General features: G+C 60.9%; 3 protein-coding genes across 7 annotated transcripts; 2 read left to right on the top strand and 1 right to left on the bottom strand.

Annotated features, from left to right (window-relative positions):
- Nucleotides 1–12: 12 nt before the first annotated feature.
- On the top strand, nt 13–4130 carry LOC121058551. Of its 2 annotated transcripts, XM_040534238.1 has the most exons (3): nt 13–156; nt 517–3552; nt 3790–4130. In XM_040534238.1, exons 1-2 carry the CDS (start codon nt 13–15, stop codon nt 1333–1335), a joined length of 963 nt encoding a protein of 320 aa, XP_040390172.1. In that variant the 3' UTR covers nt 1336–3552; nt 3790–4130. The 2 variants fall into 2 exon arrangements, with proteins under 2 accessions (XP_040390172.1, XP_040390171.1); XM_040534237.1 differs by lacking the exon at nt 13–156 and having other exon boundaries at nt 325–3552.
- IL10RA (interleukin 10 receptor subunit alpha) lies at nt 1857–6218 on the bottom strand. Of its 2 annotated transcripts, XM_040534233.1 has the most exons (7): nt 5892–6211; nt 4922–5042; nt 4634–4812; nt 4221–4387; nt 3681–3831; nt 3406–3530; nt 1857–3276 (listed from the first exon to the last, which is right to left on the bottom strand). In XM_040534233.1, the coding sequence occupies exons 1-7, from the start codon at nt 5956–5958 to the stop codon at nt 2290–2292; spliced, it is 1797 nt and encodes a 598-aa protein (XP_040390167.1). In that variant the 5' UTR covers nt 5959–6211; the 3' UTR covers nt 1857–2289. The 2 variants fall into 2 exon arrangements, with proteins under 2 accessions (XP_040390167.1, XP_040390166.1); XM_040534232.1 differs by having other exon boundaries at nt 2290–3276; nt 4634–5042; nt 5892–6218.
- Nucleotides 6219–8650: 2432 nt separating this feature from the next.
- Nucleotides 8651–19452, top strand: TMPRSS13 (transmembrane serine protease 13). 3 transcript variants are annotated; one of them, XM_040534235.1, is made up of 13 exons: nt 8651–9906; nt 14786–14957; nt 15233–15334; nt 15883–16005; nt 16104–16233; nt 16348–16440; nt 16528–16571; nt 16828–16987; nt 17089–17261; nt 17550–17648; nt 17878–18020; nt 18105–18257; nt 18346–19452. In XM_040534235.1, exons 1-13 carry the CDS (start codon nt 9886–9888, stop codon nt 18358–18360), a joined length of 1428 nt encoding a protein of 475 aa, XP_040390169.1. In that variant the 5' UTR covers nt 8651–9885; the 3' UTR covers nt 18361–19452. The 3 variants fall into 3 exon arrangements, with proteins under 3 accessions (XP_040390169.1, XP_040390168.1, XP_040390170.1); XM_040534234.1 differs by lacking the exon at nt 8651–9906 and adding an exon at nt 11542–11827; XM_040534236.1 differs by lacking the exon at nt 8651–9906 and adding an exon at nt 14450–14662 and having other exon boundaries at nt 14786–14945.
- The last annotated feature ends 5553 nt before the right edge of the window (nt 19453–25005 follow it).

Raw genomic sequence — 25005 nt, 5'->3', positions numbered from 1 at the left:
AGGCATTTGTGAATGTTTTTTTATGAATCATTTTCTTGGAAGGAAAAGGAGAGAACAGAAACCCCGGGGACACTGTGGCTGCACGCAGGGGAACCAGCGAGAGCTGGCCGGGGAGCCCCATCCTGCACCCCAGCGTGCGAGGGGCTGGGAACGGGGGTAAGGAGGGACAAAACCACAGGGGACATGGCCGTGGGTGGGAAGGGGGTGGTCCGGAGGGGCCAAGGGGTGGCTGTGGGAGCCTGGGGGCAGCTCGGGCTCTGCAGCTTGGTGCTGCCTTCCCGTGGGTGAGACCTGAGCAGGGCATGGCTCAGCACAGCACCAGGAATGGGCCGCACGAAATGGCCATGCCTCCCCTCCGTCCTGGGGCGTGGATGGGGCTGCCCCCCAAAGCTCAGGGGGTGCACAGCCCAAGCATCCCGGTCCCTTGCTGCTTGTGCCATGGGCAGCAGGCGGTGGGACGGATGGACACGTCCTGGGCAGACCCCTCAGCCTTTCCCCTCGCCTCTCCTCCCCCAGGCTGCTCCTCGCAGGGTTTGCTCCCGTGAAATGCCGGTGGCTTTGTGCCACGCTATTGAAAGTGCTCTGGAAATGTTTGCGTGGGGCAGCGCTGGGGAGGAAAGGTGCTTTCTCAGGTGCAGCCCCCACCCCCGGGCCGAGGTGCAGCACCACACGCTGCATGGAGCAGGGGAGGGAGGAAAAAACCTCCTGCAGAGGGATTCGGAGAAGAACATCCTCTGCGTGTTGGGCTGTGACTTCAGCAAGGAAAATGTGAGTGCCCGGAGCTTTCACACTCAGCGGGACCGATGTGTTCTCAGCGACCAAAGCCAAGGGGTGTGGGTTTCTGGCAAGCTCATCCATCTCACTGAAAGCAGAGCCCCAGCCGCTCACCGGGGGGGCATGGCCGTGTCCCTCGGCCCCTGGGTGCTGCCAGCTGGAGCCTCTCACGGCGAGCAGGAACCAGCAGCACCCAGCGCAGCCCTGGATCCGGCCACAGGGCTTGACGTCAGGAGTGTAAAAAAAGTCACGCAGAGTTCTGATGACTACGTTTTTCAGAGGAAGTTGAAAAAAAAAAAAAAAAAAAAAAAGAAAGCAAAAAACCCCAACCCCAAAAATACCTCAAGGAAAAATAACGTGGAAATGGGAGGAGGAGTGGACGAGGGCTGCGGGTGGGTGGCAGCATCTGGTCCCTGCAGCTGGTGGCAGAGCTGCCCGGGCAGCGAGAGCGCGTCTCAGATACGGGTAATGCAGCACCAGGCACAGAAGGAAGCAGCAGTGCATCAGCAATGTTCTCCTGACTGCGGTGAGTCATGTTTTCACCTGGAAAAAGTACTCTGAGCTGGGTTTACATCAACACGAGGGACTATCCCACAGTGAACTTTCTGGGAAACTAAGTGTCTTTGGAAAAACTTTCCGGTGACCTGGCAGTAGGTGAAGGTAACCAGTGGTAAGTCCTTCCCATTTCACACTTGTTTCCACTCTCACAGAGAAACTATTCCCCCACACGCAGCCAGACTGTAGGCTTGCTCTGCCCTACCTTGGAGGTGCTCCTGTCTTCTCCTGCCTTTCCCCTGCACCACGGCCCTGGGGGCTGCCCTTCTAAAACCACCACAAGGTGTTCAGGGCCCTGTTTTGCTGCAGCTCCCAGGGAACCATGCTCCTTTTGGAAAGCTATCCTGGTCCTCAGAGGGGTGTGAAGCTCCAGCTGGGCTGGTTTGCCCGCCTTTTCCTAGTTCTGGTGTGAAAACACTTTGCTGTGCAAGGCAAAGGCACATTGCCCTTGTCTGCTGGGGGGAGATGTCCATACCTGAAAGCAGAAAGCCTTAGAAGGGGAGGAATGATGAACGGAGCAAATAATCAACACTTCTTCCTTTCTCTATTTACAAATTAAATAGAATAAATAACATCTATGCGAAAAGTGGCAGGACAGTGAGCACGGTGCTGCATGGGGCCGCCCTGGCCAGGCGCGCGGCAGGCACCGCTGGGCTCAGGTGACACCAGCACGCATCCTGCAGCCTGTGCCACCGCGGGTGCTGGCCTGTCCTCAGCAGTCAGAGGAGCGGACGGAGCCCTTGCAGCACAGCCTGTCCCCGTGTCCCATTAGTGTCACCTGGGGCGCTGGCTGGGGGCTGCTCCTTGCTGGGAAGCAGCCCCAGAAGGAGCGGAAGTGACGGTCCCGGGTGAGTCCGTGCCGGGGCATCGACGTTCAGGGGTCAGCGGTAGCTTATCAGAGTAGCTGCTCCCGAGGGGCAGTGGTGGAGGAGGTAGTTGGGCCGGTGCTGGTGGGACGGCTCACAGGCGGCTGTCCTTGCTGCCCCCGTCGAGCACGCTCAGGGGGTCGATCTGCAGCGTGAGCCAGTCATTGGTGCCGAGGCTGGAGGTGACCAGCGTCCCCAGGAGGTCAGTGTTGAAGATGCTCGAGTCAAAGGGGATCTTCAGGAGTTCAGGGCTGGCTTTGGAGGCCGGGGAAACAACTGGAGGCCCATAGCTCAGCAGAGAGGGGGCTTGGGGCCCCAGCTGGCTGCAGCAGTCCCAGGCAGGGAGTTCCTGAGAGGTCCCCAGGGCAGCAAAGTCCAGCACGTGGCTGCGGGGAGGCTCGGGAGAGGACTGCTTCAAATACCCTTTGGCCACAGCCAGCTCGGAGCAGTCTATGTCCAGCACAACGTCAGTGCCAACCGGGCCCCAAGGGGATCCTGCACAGCCCGAGAGGGGCACCCCATCGGTCTGGTCCTGCCTCGGCTCCACCGTGCCCTTGGACTGCTGCAGGTACCCACGAAACTCCACCTCTTGCGGGCTGTCCTGCCCGGTAGCTGGGCCAAGGCTGGGCTCGCCTCCGTGCCCAGGTTCCACGAGGCTGCTGGCGGGGTGATGGGTGCTGCTCTCCAAGCCCACGCCACTGTCATTGCCCATGGGCAGCTGCTGCTTGTAGCCCTGGGCCTCAGGGTGGCTCAGCTCAGAGGAGGAAGAGGAGGAGGAGGAGGAAGAAGAGGACGAGGAGGAGGAAGAGGAGGCGTGCAGGCAGATGCCGCTGTCAGTGCTGGTGCAGCTGCAGTCCCTGCTCCCCACCAGCCCCAGGAGCTGTGCCCAGCCCTCAGGCCATGCCAGCAGCTCGCTGCCCGGGTCCAGGGGTGGCTGGGCTGTGCTGGTCTTGCTGGGGGTGCTGGGCTGCTGGGGCTCCTTGTGGCACAGGAACAGCTGCTGGACGGGGTCTGCGTCCGTGATCCCCGAGGACGAGGACTCCTGCTCCACCCAGAGCGAGCTCTGCTTTATGAAATTCTTCTGTGAGGGAGAGAAAAGAGGGGAGTGAGCCTTGCTTTGTCCCTGCTCGTGGCGTGCCTATCCCAGCACTGCCCAAGTCAACACCCTTACACCAGCCGCAAAGGGTGCCTGCGTGCCTGGCTGCCTTACCAGGACGGACGGCGGCCTCACGGATTTCCTTATGTACATGCAGGCCAGCACTACCCCCAGGAAGCCCGAAAGGAAGAGGATGATCAAGATGGTGCTGACGATGTCCAAGACGAGCTCTGCGCTCCCTGCAAGAGAAGACATGCCTAGGTGAGGTGGGAAGCACGGAGTCTGTGGCTCACATCACCCTGCAGTGGGCACAGACCCTTTCCCCGGGGCTGGGGGCTGAGGAGGGTCAGTGTCCCGGGAGGCACCCCGTCCCCTGCTCCCCCACGTACTGTCTCTCTTGCCGATGGTGACGCACTGCTCGGGGGTGCGCACGGCACGGATGGCCCGGCTGGCCACATCGGGCTCCACGCTGACGCAGTACTCCGTGTCCCAGAACAGGTTGGGGATGTGGAACGCCGAAGTGGTCTCTATCACTTCAAACTGCAACGAGAGAGCAGGCTGGTGCCCGAGAGCTCCTGCCTCTGTGGCAGGGCTGGGGCTGGGACTCTCCTCCCTCCTCCTCCATCCCCTGGGCAAGGTCCCTGAGCAAAGCTGCTGATAGCAGCTAGACCCCAAACCCCCATGAGAGTTGGAGGACGCACTGCAGTAAAACATTCAGAGGTAAAACTTATCTATATATGTTTACATAGATCTACGGTAAAACATATCTATAATTTCTGGCTCAATATTGGCTTTTATGTAGGACTGTGCTTTAAAAAAATAAATCAAACTTTAAAAAGTCTTTCAACTTGAGCTGCACTGCATGGGAGGGAGGGTCTCCATGCTTGCCTGCAGGCTGTGGACCCCACAGGACCAGCAACTCATCTCACCGTGTGGTTGTTCTGCGGCCTCCTGACGTACACCTTGTAGCGCCTCGCGTGCTTCTGAATGTCTTCGTAGCGAACGGTGCGGTTCCCCACCTTGAAGAGCATCTGCAGCTGCATGTGGATGCTGTTGCCCAGCACGGAGAGGCTCTGGCCTGACAGACGCAGGCTGGCTGGAGATGAGGGATTTTAAAGAGCAAGTCAGGGTTGTCTCCTCTCTGTGGCTCTGAGAGCTTCTGCAGCAGGCGGCTGAGCTGCAAGCATCCCTCGCGCCTGATGCTGTTGTGCTGCCACCTATCCTGAGCTTTGCCCTGTCCCGGCCCATCCCATGGACCAGCTGCCCTCCAGGAAGGCACAAGGGCATCACCCCCCCGCTCTGATCTCTCCCAAAGCAGGTTGACACCGTGCCCTCCACCTACCTTCCCTCGGGGAGAAAGAGCTGCTCCTTTGCCAGGGGGATGTGCGGTTCCCGGACACGGCTCGCACCCGTGAGAAGTAGCGCCGCTCAGGGTCCAGGGTGTAGTACGTGAGGTCGCAGCTGAGCTCCCAGATCCTCATGCAGTTTGGGATGGCCATCCAGGAGAAATTGGTGCCGTAGCTGCAGGGAGAAGTGCCTGGGGTGAGCACGGTGCTGGCATGGTGCTGGCTACTGCTGCCGGTATCAATCCCAGGCAGACAACCCCTACGTCCCTGGCCACTGTACTCACACTTTGTGCTCCACTTCGTAGCTGACGTCGCTGGGGGCGTTGTGTCCCGGCTCCCACCGCAGCAGGTGATACGCCACCTCCGTGTCATAGCGTACGGCCGTGGGTTTTGACAGCATCTCACCTGCGGGACCGAAGGCATCAGGCGAGGCTGCCCTGAGGGCTCCCAGCCGGGGCCACCTCTGTGGTTCGCCTGGACTGCGACCCTGGGTGTTCACCCACCCCCCGAAAAGCTGCAGGCTCAGACCCGGACAGGGGTTTGCCCATTTCTGTCCCACACTTCAGCATTTGCTCATCCCCTCTCTTTCTCTTCCCCTCCTGCAGGCAGCGCCTGGCTCGGCCCGGCCGAGAGCACCTCGGGGCTTTCCTCTCCCCAGAGAGGAGCCCCCTGACCTCTGCCTGCCAGCACGCTCTCTGTTTGGATTCAGCCTTCCTGTTTTGCTCATCTACTGCCTGGAAAAAAAAAATAGACTTTTCACACCTCCTGCCTGAATTTCAGTATTGTCACCTGGCAGCAAAACACCGCTCGATAACATCTGTCACCCTCTCTGTGCTCGCTTCCTCAGCAGCCGCTGTCTGGCAGCAAACAGCCAGCCACCCGCAGAACGCACGTTAACGGCCAGGGCACCTCACTGCGCTCAGCGGTACGAGGCCCCGCGGCTGAACGGGTAGCAGCAATCAGTGAGGCTGCTGCTGGAGCATTAACGAAGGCTTTAGGCTCACAAATAGGGAAAAGGAAAGGTGAGGAACAAATAGGAAAGGTGAGGGCCAAGCGGGGTCCCTGGGTGAAAGGAGGCTGTGGGCGCTGACGTCCCAAAGTCACACCTGATCTGCAGGTCCCTATCGCAACGTCTCCCCCTGCCACCCACCCCCGTGCCTTCCCACGTCTCAGTCCCCATTGCCACGGGCTCGGGGTGGGGGGCACAGAGCAGCCCCCGGGAGCACGGGGCTTGGGGTTTTGTGGGGAACTCACCGTGTGTCGGCCAGGCGAGGAGCAGGGCTGCGCACAGGGCCAGGGCTGCGGTGGCGCAGGGGGCCATGCCGGCTCCGCATCCTCTGCGAGTGCTGGGCTGGTGAGCGGGGTGCTGAGCTCTGCTCTGGCAAGCTGTGAGCGCTTGTTTTTCCCCCGGAGGCTGGCTCAGTGACGTCTCGGAGGCGTTAGCGCAGTGGGAGGAAAGTCAGAGTGCAGCGACTTCCACTTTTCTTCACTGTCCACCCACTCAGGCACCGCTAGCCTGCAGCCCAGGCTGGGCATTTCCTGTCACCAGCCCCGAGGACCAGGGCTCGCAGGGCTTTTCCGAACAAAACAGCACATTACCAAGAAAGGGAAAACAGGAGTGTATCTCGTATCTGCCTCTGCCACCTCGGTATTAAATTAGATCTGCAAAGCAGAGCCCAGAGGGCAGGCGTCGTGCCCAGGGGCCTTACCGAGCGCAGCAGCAGCCCCACGGGGTCCCCTGTGCCCATGTCGCGTCCCCACAGCGGCCAAAGCCGGCCATGTCCTAGCTCAGAGCTGCTGCCCCCAGGAAAGGGCTCTCACTTTCCCTTCCCCTGGGCTCAGCCCCTGCCCTCCTGCTTCAGTTTGCCTATTTCTGGGGCTGGGGGACAGCCCCTTGAACTTTGTGTGTCCTGTAAACGCCTACGTGTGGTGGCCAGGGCACGGCCAGCTTTGAGGCCCTACGAGCTGTCCCCGGGGCTCCAGCAGCTGTCAGCTGGAGCCTTGGCCCCAGCCACCCGTGACACTGCAGGGCCCCGAGGTTGTGTCCTGCCGGCTGGTGACCCTCAGGGGTCAGGAGCTGAGCCGGCTGCTTTGCCAAAAGCCCTCTGCTTTGCCTTCTGGCGGTGTGAGTTATGAGAGCCTGACGGCTTTCCTGGGGCCTGTGCGAACCCAGGGGCCCTCATGTGACGAGGAGTGATCTGTCTTGTGGAGAGGAATTTCCCACTGGGGGATAAGTGGAAAGGACAGACAGAAACAGAGCAAGAGAAACTGAGAGCGCTGTGGACACCACAGAAAGGTTCAGAGCAGCGGCTGCCCTGCAGCGCGGGGCCTTTGTCACAGTGGGGCTGGCTCCTCAGAGCCATCTGAAATGCCTGAGCAGGAGCCTTCTGCTTTCTGCCCTGCCTCTGAGCGCAGCACGACCCTGACTCATCTTTGCTGAGAAGCCCAAGGGCTTCCAGGAGCACACAGCCCGGCCAGGCTATGCTTTGCTCTCTCTCTCTTCACCCAGCTCCACTTTGTTCTCCTCTGGAGAGCAGCTGATGCCCTGTGACCCCGCGACCAGCTCCTGAGTCAAATCTGGCAGAGACAGAATTTCGAAGTCCCAAGATGAAGTGCAGCCCGTCCCACGCAAGCCACAGCTTATGTTTCATGCGAAGGAATGAAAAACAAAAGCAGCGGGACCAAAAATGAGGAAGGAGGGAGCCTGGTGGAAAAGAGGCAGTGGGGCCAGTCCTGAGAGGAGAAATGGCTGATGATTTAGGGGAAAATGAAACAGGCTGAGGAGAAGTGGCGGCCCTGCTGAAGGCTCGCTCTGACACGGTGAGCAGCATGGCCCCGGCCGATGCTCGTGAATGCTGCTGGGGATGCTCATCCTGCTGCTGCTTTCCTCTCCCCTACTGAATGCTCTTGACGTCCCAGGCATCCTGACCTGCAGCAGCACACTGTGCTGGTGCTGCTCCCCCCACCCCGGCTCAAGGCACCTTGAGAAAACCACAGCCGAGCTCTGCACTCGCCCCGGGGGCTGCTGACCACCGGAGCACCGTGATAAAACCAGAGTGCGAAAAGAAAAGAGCAGCCCCTGTTTTCAGTGAGGGGCGGAGAGGTTTTGAGTTTGTGGGTCTAACCAGCGCTCGAGAACGCTGCCGAGTTTCCTTTTTATCTTCAAAATAATTGACTAAGCTTTGCGTAGAATTAGCAGTGTTTTTAATAACCTGGAAATCACCTGAGTCAGAGCAGCACTGCAGGGCTTTCTCCTGAACCTGCCGGGAGAGGCAGCGAGGTTCCTGGCAGGGACCGGGAGCTGCAGGTGCCCTGCTCCTGCCCAGCTCCACTGCCAGCATGCTCAGCACCACTCTGCGGGGTCTGTGAGCACCAAGCCCACCTGTGCTGGGCTGGTCCTGTGCCGGCACAGCACTGCCATGGGGAGAGCAGCATTGTCCCCTTACCTTCCCAGTTCCCTCAGGCCTCGAAGTTGGAGCAGGGAGCGGAGCAGCCACAGGCTCTCCTGGTACATTATTAACAGTTCAAAGTGCTGGCTGGGGCAAGGAGGCTGCAGCAGGGCTCATACCAGCAAGAAGGTGCGAGGATTTCAGCAGGAGGGTGCTGAGCATGAGCATGGCATTTAAAACAAGGTTGCCGGGGTCAAGCCCAGGTGCACATTTCTCTGTAACTTGCTTTCTGTAGGTGACTTTGTAGAAAAAGCAGCAAGGCATCATTCCCGGAGCTGCCACAGAGCTCATTTCTGAGCCACTATTCAGAAGAGGAGGTGTCTGGTGCAAGGGCACCGGGGCCAGCTCAGCTTCCACGGGGAAGCATCTCTCCTGCCAGGGCCCTGCTGCCTTGGGCTTCACACCCCAGCAGGGCAGAGCACTTGAAGGCATGGGGAGGCTGCAAAAAGCAGGCAAAATGCCATCAGTCCTGCACGGTCAGGGGGGATCAGGCAGGGAGTCCTGTGCAGGGTGGAGGGGCAGCGGGTCCCAACCCCACCTCGAGGGTTATGAAATCAAGGGGGCTCTTTAACTTGGCATCCTCCGAGCTTGGGTGGCCCTGCTTGTTTGCTGCACTTCCTAAGAGCATGTGTGGGTGGGGAGCCAGATGAATAAGGGATTTATGCTATGAATAATGCTGGGAGAAACGTGCCTGGAAAAGAGAGTGCTGGCTTTTCTCTCACTGACCTCTTCCAGCCAAGGCTGCGCACCCCGGCCGGGGCTGAGAGCAGCATGGGGCATGTAAAACACCTGCAGCACCACCAGGAAGGACAGCATCGTTCCTCCCTGCTGTGCAGTGAGGAGCTGAGACCACAGAGCAGCTCCGAGCATCAGGGATCCAGTTACAGGCTCCCCACAGCCTCCTTGATCCCCTCTGTGCCCAGTGCTGGGGCAGCTGGGGCTGGGGGCAGCCGGGGGCATGGCACTGAGGGACATGGGCCTGGCCCCTGGGCTCCTGCATCCCGTACCGAGGCCAGTGTGCAGCTGGCCTTGGTGCTGCTCCCTCAGCCCGGCCCCACCTGGACGTCAGGGATCACCCCGCTCTGCTGGGTCTTCTTCCCTTCCATCCAGATTTTGTGTTCCTGTTTACCCCAAATGTGAGTTCTGGGTAAACCAAAGCACCTCCAAGCCTGCACCCACAGAGGAAACCGAAGACCGTTGCTTTTTCCATGCACAATTTGAGCGCATCGCTCCACCAGCAGATGAGTGAAAAAGCCTTGAGAGAAACAAGATGGCATCTCATGGCCCTTGCAACATGGCATTCTGACTGCCTGGTCACTGGGACGCAGGAGTGGGTTTTTTGCTGGGGCTGTGCATCCCCTCCTGTCCCCAGCCGGAGCTCGCAGCACTCAGCCAGGGCAGGAGAGGTGTGGATGCACGGGGAGGGAGGATGGGGCAGGCAGCAGCCGGGAGAGCAGCAAGGAGCTGGCGGCAGAGCTCGGTGCCTGGGGTGCCCGGTGGGCGTCTGCACTCCCCCGGGGCCAGCCCTCACCAGCACCCTGGCCTGTGGCCGAGGCCGGTTCCTCTTGGGGAGCAGAGGCAGCTGTTTTGCACGCCGTGCCTGGAGCAGTTGGGAAAGAGGCAGCGGTGGAGCCGGGCGGCAGGTCCGACTGGTTTCCCTCCTGGCGCTGGCACTGACGTACGAGCCCGCTCGCCAAACAGATCCTGCCCCGTCCCTGCGCACCTGACTTGGCGCCGCGCTGCGCACCGAAGGATGGCTGTGCCGCAGCTCTGACCCCAGCCCAGCCCCGCAGCGGCCCATGGAAGGGAAAACCTCGCCGGTAAGGCACGGGCAGCTCCCCTTGCCCTGGGGCCGGCTGGGGCACTGCGGGTTGCTCTGGGGCCTGACCTCTTTGCTTCGGGTGTTTTGGGGCTGGTTCCTGTCCCCTGCTCCATGGGCAGTGGATGCTGGTGGGGGAAGGAGTGCAAAGAGCTGCCCACGGGGGCTCGGGTGCACTGAGGGAGGAGGAGGAGGAGGAGGAGGAGGACTGCTGACAGCATCCCTAGCACAAGCCCTGTGCTGTTGGAGGGGGTGTCAGGGACCCTCAGCCCCGCTGCTATTCCAGCCAGGAGGGATCTGTGCCTCGGGTGACTTGTGGAGGATGGGGGCCGGCTGGTGGCAGCCTGGTGAGCCGGACCCGCTGCCAGGGACACCTGCGGGGCCCACACTCTCCTGAGCCCCCAGCATTTTGGTGGCAGCACGCAGGTGGCCCCGGCTGCCCTCCCTGACCCACTCTCCTGGCAGTTTTCCCCGCACTCTTTACAGGTTGGGTCGCTCAGGGTCAGCTCGGTTTCGGCTGCAGGGCCTCGCCGGGGTGAAACGAGCATCCCGTCATGGGGAAAACATCCCCGGCCGGCACGGGGCTCAGCCCGCCCAGGCGCGGCGCTGGGCAATTAGTGCACCGGGTGCTGCGGCTGCGCCAGCGCCGGCCAGAGCGTGCAGAGCCTCAGGGATGGGGCTGGAGGGGAGGCAGCGCCGGCAGGAGAGGTCACCCTGCTCCTGCCCCCCGGCACCGGGTGCCTCAGAGGCAGCCTGGAGCATGGGGAGCGGCCGCGGCCGCATCCTGGGCTCGTCGCCGTGCCGGGCAGCCTGCAGCCCTGTCCTTTTGCCGAGGCCCCGAGCTCAGGCTTGCCCGCCTCCAGCACCGTTTTGCTGCGCGATTCTGTCTGACAGCGGCACCAAAAGCAGGCAGCCACATCGTTTCTTGGTGAGGCTGGGATGTGGATGCCTGCACATGGGGAAAATTGCCCAGTTCTGGGCATCCCTGGGAAACCTGGGATTTGTGGCGTGGATTAAAGGGGCCATCGGGAGCCCTGGGTACCACCCTCGGCTCTGTAACTGCAGGAGAGTCACTTGGCCTGCCCGTGCCTCAGTTTGCCCGTCTGTGGAATGGGGTGAGCAGTGATTACTCACCCCCTGCAACATTTTCTGAAGGGCTCCGCACACTGGCATAAGGCGACCTGTCCCTGGCCCAATTGGGCTGACTCAATCGGCACGGCTTGTCATCCGCGCTTGCAAAATGTCCCTTGCATGCTTCGAGATCTCATTTCCCCGTGCATGGCCCCTCTGTGGCACCTGACTCCCACAGCTGGGGGGTGACCAGAGAGCCGGGGGGGGCACAGCTTGGATTTGGGTTCTCCCAGGCTAGAAACACAGAGCCTTGTGCAGAAACACGGTGCTGCAAGGGGACCAGAGGCACCTGCGGGCTCGGGAGGGCTGGTCCCAGGTGTGCAGGGACAATGTCGCCGTTGTTCCCTCGCCGAGCTGACCTGGCACAGAAAATCAGCACTCCTCTGACAGGTGGAAGGCGATTCCCTGCCGGCGGCGGGGTCTGGGCAGCAGGGAGGGGTTGTGAGAAGTGGCAGGAGGGCTCAGCTGGGAAAGATGATCGCCCATTCAGGCAGCTCCCTGCAGCTTATTTAAGCCGGGCTGCTTGCTGCTTGGTTTGATGCTTTGTTTTTCTGCGTGGCTGCTCAACCCTGATGCTCCTCCAGGATGCTGCTGGGCCTCGGCTCCTGTTGCAACGCTGCCGGTGCCGCCTGGCTTCCACTCTCCCTCCCACTCCGAAACTGCAGCTGATTGCTCTCGCTTCCCTCCCTTCCTTCCCCATCACACCTGGGTGCCGAGCCTCCCGCCCGCCTTTCCCCTGGGATTTGCAGCCTGGTGTGGGTTTGGTGGCTCCATCCCAGGTGGAGCTGGAGGTGAGCGAGCAGGGTCTGGGCTCTGCCACGGAGGGGATGGATGGCCCCAGGGCTCATGCCTGAGGCTTGGGTGCTTTCCGCAACCCTGCTCAGAGCCCTGGTGCAGAGCTGAGTCGAGAAGGGCCGAGGTGCTGTGTGTGTGCAGGCTGAGCCGTGGGTTGTGTGCGGGCAGGCGCGATTCCCTCTCGCTGTGCAAGGGGCAGAGCTGGGTCCCAGGCGGCCCTGCCGGGGCACTCCTGAGCCCCCACCTCTGCTTGCACCAAAGCACGGAAATTACCGGCTCTCCTTCTTCTGCCTGACTTTTAGGCTAAAAGCCACAACAGTGTGAAATGTTCTTGCAGCCGGTGGAACGTTTGCAGTGAGGACGTCAGAAAAAAATGGCTCAAACCACAGCTGCACGTGTGAGAGAGGCTCTGCTCTGAGTCTGACTTTTATTCAAAAGGCAGCAAAGGATGAGTAAAGGTTTTGTGGGCAGCAGCTACAGCTCGCTCGTCGGGGCAGCACACGCTCCTTGGCAGAAATATCATCCTTGTAAAGCCGCTGCTGTTTGTCCTCTGTGCCAGTGGCCACCCAACAGTAACCAGTTGTGCTGGTTGCTGGGAGCCCTGATAAAAGTTTTGTTAGCTTCTCTGATAGAGCTCAAAAAAAAATATTTGGACTTTAGACTGTTGAGGAAATCAGTAGCTAATAGTTCACCCGAATGTAAGAAAGGGCACGCACTTCCTGCTAAGCAGTAACAAGAGCAATTGGAGCTATAGTGGACGTAAACGCTGATCTGGAATGCTTGTGACCCAGAGCTGGAGATGCGTTAGCACCCAGCAGCGCTGGCCCCTGGTGAAGTGAGGTTGTTTTTCGTGCGATGGTGAGCTTTGTCCTTCCCAGCACCGTGATCCTGCTCATCTGATAACTGCAACGCTACACCTGCTGCGGGAGGAGATGTGCAGAATACCAGATATGTGGCAATAGCTCGCAAACGCCACCGTAAAAGATACCGTGGGTTTTTACAAAAACCCCATTGATGCGTAGGAAAAGCTTTTTCTGGGAAGGGTTTCTGGAACCTGCTCTTTGTTTTATTTGTGCAGTGCAGGACCTGGTGCAGCTCAGCTTTTCCTGCTGGCTGGACACGCTTTCTGACAGCAGGTGCAAGGCTGCCCGGGGATTTTTCATGGTGCAACGCTTTCTGCGACAGCCTGCATCCCACCAGGGACGGTTCAGGAAAAGCAACCCAGGGCTCACCTGGAGAGCCCTCGGCAGTGCAGCGCTGGCGTCCCTGCCTTGCACCCGGGGCTGCTGTGAAAGTCTGGCATGGGGAACACCGGGCTTTGGCTGCAGGCTGAGCGCCTCCCGGCGTGCTGTGGCCGTGGGGTGGGTGATGTGGAGCAGGGAGGTGGCTCTGGGCAGCCAGGAGGCATTAGCGGTGCGGTGCCGCAGCCCTGCGGGTGGAGGTCTGTGCCGGCAGGGCTGGGTGCTCCTGCTGGGCAGCCCTGGGTGCTGTGCCAGAGCTCACAGCGGGCACAAAAGTGCTGTTCAGGGTTTCCCCCTCCACCAGCACGGTTTTCAGTGTGGGGCGGCTGTGGCAGACCCGGCACGGGCAGCGTGTGGCCACGCCGGGTGCATGACTCAGGGGATAATGCCCAGGAAGTGACAGCGCCGCATTGCAAGGAAGGGCACAGCCGTATTTACAAAGCATGAGCCTGAGCAGGCTCCCGACGTGCTCATTAGGGCCCTGGGCTCCCAGCAGGAAACGTGAGGGCAGGGAAAATCCAGCTGGAAAGGGGGATGTAGTGGCAGTGCCGGTGGCACCCGGAGCTTCGCCATCACTGCGCTGTCCCTCTCCCAGGTGCTTCTTGCTGGGATTGTTTTCTGGTCAGAGGGAAATGTGATCTCCAGCATCTACGGGGCCGGAAAGCAGAGAGAGACTCGGAGGGGTGTGTTTATCCCATCTCCTGACGGGCACAGCGGCCCCCTGGGCTGGGGGCTTGGGTCCCCGAGCTGGCTGTGCTCTGCTGCCAGCAAATGCAGGCTCCGGACCTGCTTTGTCCCCTCCCTTCTTTGGGACAACATGGTCTAAATTTTGTCTGGTTCTTGTTTACAGCTGGCCTCCCTCAACCAGTGCAGTGCCAGCAGTGGTCACGGCTCGGTGAGGCAGGCAGCAGCCTGCAGGGAGCCGCGCACAGGCCGGCCCGTCACTGCCCTGCTCCAGCTGACCGTGTCCTCTGCGCGTCTGGAAGGCGCACAGCCGCGGCTTGTGGCCAAAAATGTGCCTGGGATTTTACAAATGAGAGGACGATGGTATAGGAAACGGTGCTTGTGGTGGGCTGCGTGCACAGCAGGTTCCTAAAGGGAAACGAGAGGCTCCTGCTTATGGAGCTGATCAAAACTGGGGAAGCTCCTGGAGGAGAACATCTGGCGGAAAGGAAACAAATACATTTTCTTTTGCGAATTCACAGATCAGGAGTGACACAACGGCAGAACAGCATTCCAGGGTGCAGGACGTTTCAGGGCTTGGAAAACACCGATTATTAACTATTACTAAATAACAGTTGGAAATTGCAGTGTATTTTTCAAATGGCTAATTAAAGATAGATGCATAAATTGGGGCACTAGCCCCGTGGAACTGGGCCACGGTGTGACTGCCCCAATGCCAAACACCCACTTGATTGCTCCCATCGAAGCTATCAGTCGGGAAAATTTGGCCAGCAGCCTCCACAGGGGGCTGAGCTCTGTGACAGGGAGTTTTTCAGCCTTCCCAGATGGGGTACAGAAAGAGGCACCTCCTCAGTAACTCTCTGTGCTCCCCACGCTGCTGTGGGTGAATATCCACCCGCGGCAAAGGTTGGTGGTGCCGGGGAGCTCAGCTCTGAATGGACTTTGGTTTTGTTTTGGGCAGCGGGTGGCAGCCGTGGGGACACCCCAGTGGGTGACAGTCACTGCCACGGCGGTGTCCTCTGCTCACAGACCACGGCATCGCCCAGCAGCGTCCCTCCCAGCCTCCATGCCTCTGCGGCCAGCAGCATCTTCAGCATCCGACCTCCGCAGCCTCGAGAAAACGTCCTTGGCATTAGCTTCAAGCCCTACAGCCCAGATTCCGGCCCGGCCCCGGCCCCCTGCACGACCTGTGAGAGCACACGTAAGATGATGGCCAGAGGTGACCCCCGGCACCTCCCTGGCCTGGGGCAGCCCCTTGCCCGGTCCCCCGGGGAGGGAGGGGGGCAGAAAATGCATCCCTGTGCCCACTGCTGGCACGAGCCTCAGCCACCAGCTGGTGATGCCGTGGGGGTGTCAGGGGTGCTGCAGGGCACATGCTGGGGAGGGGCGGGGGGGGGGGGGGGGGGGGGGCAGCAAGGTCTGGGTGACCCAGGGAGGCTGTGGCTCCCCCCGACCCGGCCTCCATCCCACTGCCAGGATCCTCGATGTTCAGAGCTCCCTGCATGAGCCAGCGGCGGCTTGCGCTCATCTTCTGTGTCTCCGTCCTCATCGTGCTGCTCGTCGCCCTCATCCTGCTGTGTGAGTGCGGTCCCGGGGGGCACCCTGGGGGCCGAAAGGAGCTCGGAGGAGAGGGCACGGGGCAGGGATCGCTCCCGCAGCCCCCAGCCAACGCGCTCCGGGCTGTGGGCGATCTGCATCCCGCTGGAGGGCGGGCTGGGAGGGCTGGCAGGGAGATGCACGCTTCCCATTTTCTGAGTTTTCCTGACATCTGGCGGACAGGAGGGAGCGCAGCTTTCCAGGGAAGTGGCTGGCCCCGGGCAGCCCCGCTGCTTTTTATGTGCTGCTCGCTGCGGGCTGAGCGCAGCCTCCCCAGGAGCCAAGGAGAGGTGGGGCGAGAGGCGTGCAGCCGAGTTACTGCTGGGTGGGCTCTGGGGGATGCTCGGGGCTGGCCAGCCCTTCCCCAGCCCTGGAGAATGGAGCCCGGCTTGAGCAGCAGCCCTGCACCCATGCTGCTCGGTGTCTGGAAGGCCCGGTGCATGTTTCTGACCCCAGGACCCCATCTGGGTGGGCTCACCACACCTTGCCCGCGGTGGGTCCCAGCCTCACACCCGTGCGCCTGCTTGCAGTTATGTTCTGGCGGTCGCAAACCGGCATCGTGTACAAGGAGCCCGCCGAGAGCTGCAAGGACAGCCCCGTGCGCTGCAACGGCGTCGTCGACTGCTCGCAGAGGAGCGACGAGCTAGGCTGCGGTGAGGCAGCGGGGACGGGGAGGTGAAATTCCCTGCCCCCGGGGAGGGGGAGCCCCTCGGCACCGGGCACCGCTGACCCCCCTGCTCCGTCCCCGCAGTGCGGTTTGGGGCCGACCAGTCCCTGCTCCACGTCTACTCCAGCACCGAGAGCCAGTGGCTGCCGGTGTGCAGCAGCGCCTGGAACGAGTCCTTCTCCAGAAAGACGTGCCGGCAGCTGGGCTTTCAGAAGTAATTCCTCCCCCCCCGCTGCATGCTCTGCTCTTCGCCCCAGCCTCGTGGTTTCACCCAGGAGGGCTTTGTCCAGCGCTGTTGTCTCACCGCCTCTCTCCTCTCTCCTCCCAGCGCATCGCAGACAGAATACATCCCCCTGCACGTCGCCGGCAAGAGCCTCACGGTGACGAACGAGCGCGACACCATCCAGCAGAGCCTCAACAGGTAGTGGGCAGCCCCTGCCCTGCCCCGGTGCTGCAGGGCTGCGCTGGGGCTGGGGCTGAGGCCGCGTCCCCCTCTTCTCTCCCGCAGCTCCCAGTGTCTCACAGGAAAGTACGTCTCCCTGCGATGCACAAGTAAGCGGGCTGGCCGGCCAGGCGCACCGACAAGGGCAGGCAAGGCCGAACAAACGCGTGGGGGAGCGTTTCCCTGCTGTCTTTGCAATGGGTTGGGCAAACGGGGCATTTTCCAAGAAAATTTTGGGGTAATGCAAAAGGATGAGGATTGCACTCCCACGTTGTCTGCTGGGCCACCAAGCACCGCTGGGGGGGACCTGTGGCGTGCATCCCCCGGGGCTCGTCCCCTCTCTGAGCCCTTCGCTCTCCCCTCCAGCCTGCGGGCAGAGGATTTTGGGCCGGATCATCGGAGGGAAGGAAACCTCGGTGAGCAAGTGGCCCTGGCAGGTCAGCGTGCAGTACGGGCCCATCCACATCTGCGGCGGCACCATCATCGGCGCGCAGTGGGTGCTCACGGCAGCGCACTGCTTCTTCATGTGAGTGCTGCTGGGTGCTGGCAGCCCTGGTGCTGGTGCTGGGCACAGCCCCGTACCCCTCACATCTCACCCCCTGCTGATTTCCACACACCCCCCCCCAGGAACAGCATGAAGATCCTGGACGACTGGAAGGTGTACGGGGGGGTCTCGGACCTCAAGCAGCACACAGAGGGCATCCCCGTCTCCCAGGTCATCATCAACTCCAACTACAGCGACGACCACGATGACTACGACATCGCTCTCATGAAGCTCTCCCGGCCGCTGACGCTCTCAGGTGAGGCTCTCTGACTGCTCTGCCCTGGGGCTGGCCTGGGCAGGGGGTGCTGGGCTGGGGGCAGAGGGAGCCGGGGGCCCCTGGGGCTCTGCTGTGCCACTCGTGGTGCCCCGTGTGGGCTGCACGACCGGGGGCAGGCGGGGACCCTGCCGGGGTCAGTGCGGAGGGGAGCATTTCCTGCACCCCACGCTCCTCCCTAGCTGCAGGGCTGGTGACTACGGCTGTTATTTTGCTCCCGGCTGACTCACCCCTCTCTCCTCGCCTGGTTTTCATCACGCCTCCCTCCAGCTCAGGTGCGCCCGGCCTGTCTCCCCATGCACGGCCAGCGATTCCAGACAGGCAGGTCCTGCTTCATCACTGGCTTCGGGAAGACCAGGGAGAACGAAGGTGAGGGAGGATGCTGGCTGGGCCACAGAGCGGTCCTGTGCACCCCAGCACATGCGAGGAGCAAGCACGTTTCTGCTGTGGTTTGAGGGCCGTTCCCTGCAGGGCTGGTGCACAGCAGGTGCCCTCCTGGCTGCACACATCTGCGAGAAATGGCAGCTTGCTCCCTGAGGGGACTGGGGGCAGCGGGGGGACGAGGCTCGCCCTGCCCCACGGCTCCTCTGCCTTGCAGAAAACACCTCCCCGAAGCTGCGGGAGGCCGAGGTGAAGCTCATTGACTACAAGATCTGCAACAGCGACAAGGTGTACGAGGGCTACCTGACCCCACGGATGATGTGCGCTGGGTACCTGCAGGGGGGGAAGGATGCGTGCCAGGTGAGCTGTGGGCACAGGGTCCCCGCCAGGTGACACAGGGCAGAGGTGCCTGCTTTTCCTCACCTTTCTGTCCCCCTCTGACAGGGTGACAGCGGAGGGCCCCTGGTCTGCGAGGACAACGGCCGCTGGTACGTGGCCGGGGTGACGAGCTGGGGTACGGGATGCGGCCAGAGGAACAAGCCTGGGGTCTACACACGTGTGACAAAGCTCCTCAGCTGGATATACAGCAAAATGGAGGTGAGGCCACCTGGCAGGGCTGTGTGTATAGAGAAGGGATGGGTCCAGCCTGGCCCTGGCATCTGACCCCGTGCTCTCTCCCTTGCAGAGCGAGAACGACTAAGGCCGGGCTGGAACCTGCACGGCTGCGCTGGCTGGCACCGGCCCCCTCACTTTGCTGCCGCCAGGGCGAGACATGCCAGCAGCTGTGTGCCCCCACATCTCCGGACTGCCCTCGCTGCTGGGGACCTGCCACTGCCCAGACTGAAAACGCGGCACCTCCAGAGTGCCCCTGCCCTGGCTGGGGCAAGGGAGGTGGCTGGAGGTGGCCGGCGGTGGCTCTGCCTGGTGCTGCCGGTGCTGGATGTGCCAGCTCCGAGCCACCTTGCCCGGCACCTGCGGCTCCTGTCCTGTAAAAATAGAAGTGTCCGCACTGCGGTGCCACGTAAATGCTCACCAGCAGGACAGGGGCATGGCCGGTGGCCGAGGGGCTGCTGCCCACCCACGCGGAGGAGGATGTGGATGCAAAGCAGGAGCAGGAAAGCCGCAGGGTGCCTGTGGCAAGGGAGCCCCTTCCTCTGCACGCTGCGGGGACAGCTGAGCAGGGAGCCCCCAGGCGCAGCTATGGCATCTGCTGGGGGGAGCGGTGGTCGCTCCCACATGTGCAGATAGGCTTAGGAAGCGCCTTTTAAATGAAGTTCCTCCCCGTCAGATAAAAGCCCATATATTTATTTTTCTATGCTGTGGAAATGGTCTGTGCAAGCACTCCTGGAACTGCGTACAGCCGTTCTCGGGTCCCCACTGCCTGAAAAGGATTTCGGCAGAGCGAGGGGCAGGCCCGTGGTCCCAGGTAGCTGCGGCGACAGAAGCCAAAGCCCGAGGTGGAGCATGAAGGAAAGCAGCCCCCCTTCCAGTTGTGGCATCTCCCAGCTGCTGGCTCAGTAACTGGTGCAGGATTTCTTCATCTAACCTGCTGAGGACCCGGGGATGGTGTAGCCTACCTGGCCTGGGGCCACGCTGCACTGTGTCCCCAAAGGAAACATCCACGCTCAGCCCGTGCCTCAGAGCAGATGTTTTGAGGCATGCACCTGTGGATGGACGGATGGATAGATGCATGGATGGAAGGAAGCTCCTCCAGTGCGTGGTCGGCTGCGGAGGTCCCTCGTGTACCCGGCTGCCCCGCACTGCTCTCAATAAACGTTTCGGTAGTGCTCCATGCAGATGGCTCTTTGGGACCTGCTGGGGGAAGCTGCTGGGCCCAGACCCAGGCTCGGGCCGTGCTGTGTGGCTCCGGGACTGCCCCCTCCTCCTGGCTCGCTGGGCTCCAGCAGCAAGGCCACGCGTGCAGCAGGGGGTGCAGTGAGGACGGAGCAAGGAAGGGGCTTGAGACAGGTGCTGCCACGCAGTGCATGTGCAGGGAGCTCAGCACCCATTGCATGCTGGCTCCTGGATTTTTTTTCATGGAGGAGCAGGTGATGGAGGAGCAGGAGGGTCAGGGCTTGGGCAAACATCTCCCTCTGAAGCATCCCCAGCCATGGGGGCTGCAGCTCTTTATCACACAGGGATCAGCGGCACCGTCTTTGAAACAGCCTGGAGCTGCCTCGTATCCCTCCCAGCACCCTGCCTCTGCCCCTCGGAGCTGCTGCTTCCTTCCCTGGGGGCCGGTGGGTGGGCAGGGGGGAGCCGACCCGGGGCAGAGGGCTCAGCACCGCAGCACGCAGCACATCCTGTGGAGGAGGTGCAGAAACCAGCTCCCCAGTGATGTGAACGCAGGACTTCCCTGGGCCAGGCAGCCACTTTCTGACCCGTTTCTCCCCCAGCTGGCCCAGAGGGGCGCCTGGCTGACCCTTGGTGCTGCGGGGGGGGCTCCTTGCACACCACAGATGGCCACCTCCGGCCTTGCACGGCCGTGGGAGGTGCAGGCAATACCTGCCAAGCAAAGCCGAGAAGCTGCTGCAGTGCGTGGGCAGCCACAGGCGCGTCCCCGTCCCCTCCTCGCTTCCCGGGAGCGCCCGCAGGTTCCCAGAACGCCCGCCCACCGGGGACAAGGCTGCTGGCACGCCGAGGGCTGTGGTTTGCAGTTGAATTTTGGGATAACTGATTTAAGTCTGGCTCTGCGTGTGTGGAGAGCACCTACCTCCCCCCGGCCCCGGAGCCGGCCCCAGCGGGCCGGGCGGCGCTTAGTGGCGGCTCTCGCCCCGCGCCCAGACAATGCGAGTTGTTGCCTTTTGGGAAGCCCTGAGTCAGCCTGACCTCAAACAGCTTTTCAAAGAAGCAACGCAGAAACCTCCCACAACGTGCTCTGAGGCTGCTTTGAAGGCGCGGAGGCCAAGGGAAGGTTTTTGGCTCACTTTACCATGGCCCTGCAGTTCAGCAAGCGCAGGGAGGGGACCTGCTGCAGCTCGGGGCAGGGAGGGATTCGTTCCTGTGGACGTGGAGCCGGACCAGCAGCCTTGCTCTGACAGCTGCTGCTGGTAGAATAGCACTGAAAACCACGGCTAAAAATGGGAACGTGAAGAAGAGCCAAGGGCCAACGTGCCGCAGCGGCCACGGGGCGCTGGGCTGTACAGGGCAGAGCTGGCAGCCCCACGGTGCTGGGCTGGCACCAGGCTGGGTGCATCGGCAGCGCTGCTCCGTGCCTCCTGCTTGTGTCCCTGGGGACAGGAGGTGCCAAGGGGCAGCAGGGCTCTGGCTCCCGTGCACCGAGCAGCCCGTTTGCTGATGGTTACGGCCAGCTGCTCCGCGTGCGGGCTAGGGAAGGCAATGATTTTTACCAGAGCGAAGGCAGCTGGGCTGGGATACGGGCAGGGCCCCCGCACGGCTCCCCTGTTTTATGCCGGTCTGATTAAATCGTGAGTTCCCTGGGATTTGAGTTACAAGCGCCAGCTCACATTTGTACAAAGGCTCTCTGGGATCTCTGCGTTTCTGCTCGTAAAAGTCGCAGTGTGCAGCACAGAGCAGCAGCTCATAATGTTTTATTGCTGTCTGAGATGGCATGTTGGAGAAACAGATCTTCTGAAAGAGAATAAAGCAAAAATTGGAGCCCAATAAGAGCTGATCTTGCTGGAACTATGTTCCTGGTAATGGGGCCATTTCGGTGCATGGAGGACCTGCACCTCTGCTGAGGATTTCACCTCCTCGCAGGTTATTACTCCTCCGCTCTCTGAAATAGCCTCTCAAAGCAGAGAAGTGATTGCAGACCCTAATACAAATTTAATTTATTTCTTCTAAACCTGACGTCCAGTGGTCTCTCCTGCCAGGCTCACAGAAAGCTGTGCTGTGTTTCCCCAGGGGCTGAAGTTTTCTAACCAGATTAGAAGCGATTAGTTTCTCGTGCAGCTGCCTGGCCGGGGGTTTTATGCTCTGCTGTTCCCATAGAAAACACGGTGCAGATGCAGCAGATGCCTCGGGCACATCTTCCTCTCCGCTCCTGGAGCACCTGAGCAAACAGCTCCTGTTTTCCATCGTCCAGCACAGCACGGGCAGGGCAGGAGCTGGGCCAGGACCCGCTGGGTGAGACATTTCTTCCTCTCCCTGCCCGGAGCCCCTCACACTGTTCCTCGCCGAGCGCCCTGCCAGGAGAAGGATTTGCTCTCTGCTGTGGCTCATCTCTTGCACCAAACAATTTTTTTCCATATATCCAGTTTGTCAGGAGCTGAGGGCGGACATCTCAGTGGGGTTTGGGATAATCCGGTGCATTTTGATGGTGGTTGTCTGCACAGCCCCAGCTTCGGCGCTGCTCTCAGCAAGCCCTGTCTGTGGGGGGATGCTCGCGGTGGGCAAACACCTCCAGCAGGGCTGGGCCCTGCTCGCTCCTCTGCGTCTTCCGATCCACATCTGGCCGGGCTGTCTCCGTGTTCCTCCGTGCTCTGAAAATCACAGGCCAGCATCCCCAAGGAACAGAAATTACAGAAATGCAGTCTGACCGGCACCATGTGAATCACCGCCCATTAGTGGTGTTTTTCCCAAACTCTCCTTTTATAGCTCTCTGTTCGGTCGTGTCAAAGCTGATTTGTTTATACGGTTTCAGAGATGACGTTTCTCTCCAAAAATGTTTTGTGGAGAAGAATCTTCAGATTGGTTCCCTCCTGCACTGGGTAACATCACCGCTTGGCATGGAGTCGCTGAACTTCAGCTTGTGCAATCCCCAGGCTGGCTGTGCTCTGTTAGTGAGTGCGGACTTGAGAAGCTTTAATATCGTCTGCTGCTTTGTTGTTTCCTCCCAGGATCACTCAGACCACAAGGAATGGCTTAGGCCTAATGCAGGAAGATGCTATTGGGTTAAAAGTAGCCATATGGCTCTGCACAACTTGGCACTGAGCACTGCTCCAGGCGTTCCTATGCGAGGTGGGGACAGAATTTGTCCCCTTCCAGCATCACCGCGGGGCTCCAGCCTTGCTCTAATCCCAGCAAACCTGGACCCTGGTTTAAAGTTACCGTACTGAGGCGCTGCTTTATTCCAAGGCCTCTGGGATGGGCTTTCCTGCTCCCAACCCAAACATCTCATCACGGCTAAAATTAGCACAGGCTCTGACAAAGAAACGCCCAGCGTGCAGGGCTCTGGCCGGCTGGGGGGAGCTCCAGGACAAGCGGGGTGCATTGCGGGGGGAGGTGGCAGGCGGGGACGACGTATTGGAGGTCGTATTTTAAGTATTATATTTTTGGTATTTTAAAGCAATATTTTTGGTATTTATTTTATAAGGCGATATTTTTGGTATTTTAAGGCAAGAAAAGTCTGAATGGAGAACGCGTGGCACTGAGGCCCTGCTAAATCAGAAAGGGCTCCTGCTGCTCCCTGCCCCTTCCCACAGCTCTCTCCTGTCTCTCAGTCTCCTGACCCGCTCTCGTGGCCATCTGTGAGTAGGAGAACTGGCCAAACGCCCCGAGAAAGGTCTTACAATCGGAGGGGAAAGTTCTGGAGAGCAAGCAGCTCCTCTCCCGCCCTTCTCCCTGGGAAGGCGCCTGCCCCGCGCTGATCCCTTTCGCTCCAGCGTAAGACAACCCACACCGAGATGAAATCATGTCCTCGTTAAAGCTCCTGGCAATGTTCCCACCGACTCGAATAGCACGAGGCAGTCACCCCAGCCCCTTAACTAGCATAAATCAGCGTCGCCTACATTACACCAACAAAAGGTTTGGCCCCGGTTCGACAGAAAGTGGGCCCCTGCCCCTCCAGGTTCCCTCCAGCAGTGATGGCTGTGCCGTGCGAGTGCTGGCTGCTGGAGCAGCTTCCTTCCGTGGGAGCAGCCTGGCGGCCCCTCGGCTTGCAGCGCTCACAGCCTGCTTGCTGATCCACCTGAGTTTGTACAGAAAAAAAGCCTACAGAGACAATTTTTTACGATCCTGCTTGCCTTGGGCGGCGCCTGGAAAATTTGTGAATAAAGGGAATAAAGATACTAGGAAAAAAGGAGAAAGCACCAATTATCCAGCGCTGCAGGAGCTGCAGCCAGCCAGCATCTCCTGGCCATGGCCAATGCTGGGGCTATGTGCCCGCACCCCTGCAGGCACCCAGCGCCCTTGCTGCCGTCCCCAGGTACGACCATGGCACCGAAATATTTTGTTGTGTGCAGTGGATAATAACAGCTGAGGGCTGGGTAAGGTCAGAGAAGCCCCAAACTTGATTATAACTGCTCCATCCCTGCCTCCCTCACTGCAGGGTGACTGACAGCCTTATCATGTTATCCCAGAGCATTACAAAGACGTGACGTTGTCCAGCTCCTCTGTGTTGGTCTGTATCTCCTGCCCCTTCTGCATAATTGCCTTGAAATGCCAGGGCCGGTTTATCTTCTTTTTAGATTTTACTGGAAACTGGGAAATGAGCGCGCGGTGCAATATGTGCCATTATGGTCCGTGAGGCTGATTTCTATCTCAGATGCATTTGAGTTATTAGGGGAGGAACCGTCTTGGCGGTGATGGCGTTGCCCAAGTGTTTTTCCGTGAAGAAATGGCTCTCCAGGGCAGCATGGGGGCCGAGCAGACACGGGTGTGCCGGCCTGGCCTGATGGGGAGTGGAGCCCGGTGGTGCCCACCTCTCACCCCAGCTCCAGCTAAGCCCAGAGGGTCAGCTTTCTGCTTTCTGCTTTCTGCTTTCTGCAGCTGGTGGACCTGGGGAGAGTCACAACAGGGAGCAGGTCCCGAGCACCCCTGGGGGCAAAGCGGGTGCTGTCGGGCTGGGTGGCCCCCGAGAGCCACCCAAGCCCTGCACACCGGACCACCCGGCAGCGTGATCCCCTTCGGCTGCCTGACGGCTCTCGGGGGGTGGTGGGCAAGAAGGCAAAGCCCCCACTGCACGGCCCCCAGCTGCAGCTGGACACCTGGGGGCAGAGTGGGTGCTGGGGGCAAGCTGTGCCCATCCCCAAGCCCCCATCCCCAAGCCCCCGTCCCCAAGCCCTGAGCCCCCATCCCCGAGCCCCTGGCCCCCATTCCCAGGCCTCCGTTCCCAAGCCCCCATTCCTGAGCCCCGAGCCCCGAGCCCCCATTCCCAAGCCCCCATCCCTGAGCCCCCAGCCCCCAGCCTAGAGCCCCCATTCCTGAGCCCCCATCCCCGAATCTCGAATCCCGAGCCCCCAGCCCCCAGCCCCAGCCCCGAGCCCCCCTTCCCGACCCCAGCCCCAAGCCCCCAGCCCCATCCCCGAGCCCGCAGCCCCCCTCCCGGTGCCGCCGCCGCCCCCCACCCTGCGGCAGGCGCCGCCCCCTCCCCTCCCCTCCCCTCCCTTCCCTTCCCCTCCCCTCCCCTCCCGGCCCCTCCCGGCCCCCCCTCGCCGCTCGC

The sequence above is a fragment of the Cygnus olor genome, chromosome 22, assembly GCF_009769625.2.
Source record: "Cygnus olor isolate bCygOlo1 chromosome 22, bCygOlo1.pri.v2, whole genome shotgun sequence".
NCBI classification, from domain to species: Eukaryota; Metazoa; Chordata; class Aves; order Anseriformes; family Anatidae; genus Cygnus; species Cygnus olor.
Note: the sequence above shows the minus strand (reverse complement) of the source record. Positions and strands in the feature narration are given on the sequence as shown.

Excerpts from the sequence above, each read along its gene's own strand:
- TMPRSS13 (XM_040534234.1), top strand. The coding sequence starts at position 11,609 with ATGCTCCTCCAGGATGCTGCTGGGCCTCGGCTCCTGTTGCAACGCTGC. Across the intron at positions 16,441-16,527 it reads ATCCAGCAGAGCCTCAACAG|CTCCCAGTGTCTCACAGGAA; the intron begins GTAGTGGGCAGC and ends TCTCTCCCGCAG. Across the intron at positions 17,649-17,877 it reads GAAGACCAGGGAGAACGAAG|AAAACACCTCCCCGAAGCTG; the intron begins GTGAGGGAGGAT and ends TCTGCCTTGCAG.
- LOC121058551 (XM_040534237.1), top strand. The coding sequence starts at position 325 with ATGGGCCGCACGAAATGGCCATGCCTCCCCTCCGTCCTGGGGCGTGGA.
- IL10RA (XM_040534232.1), bottom strand. The coding sequence starts at position 5,009 with ATGACACGGAGGTGGCGTATCACCTGCTGCGGTGGGAGCCGGGACACA. Across the intron at positions 4,388-4,633 it reads CTCTTTCTCCCCGAGGGAAG|CCAGCCTGCGTCTGTCAGGC; the intron begins GTAGGTGGAGGG and ends CCTCATCTCCAG. Across the intron at positions 3,531-3,680 it reads CACCATCGGCAAGAGAGACA|GGAGCGCAGAGCTCGTCTTG; the intron begins GTACGTGGGGGA and ends CTTCTCTTGCAG.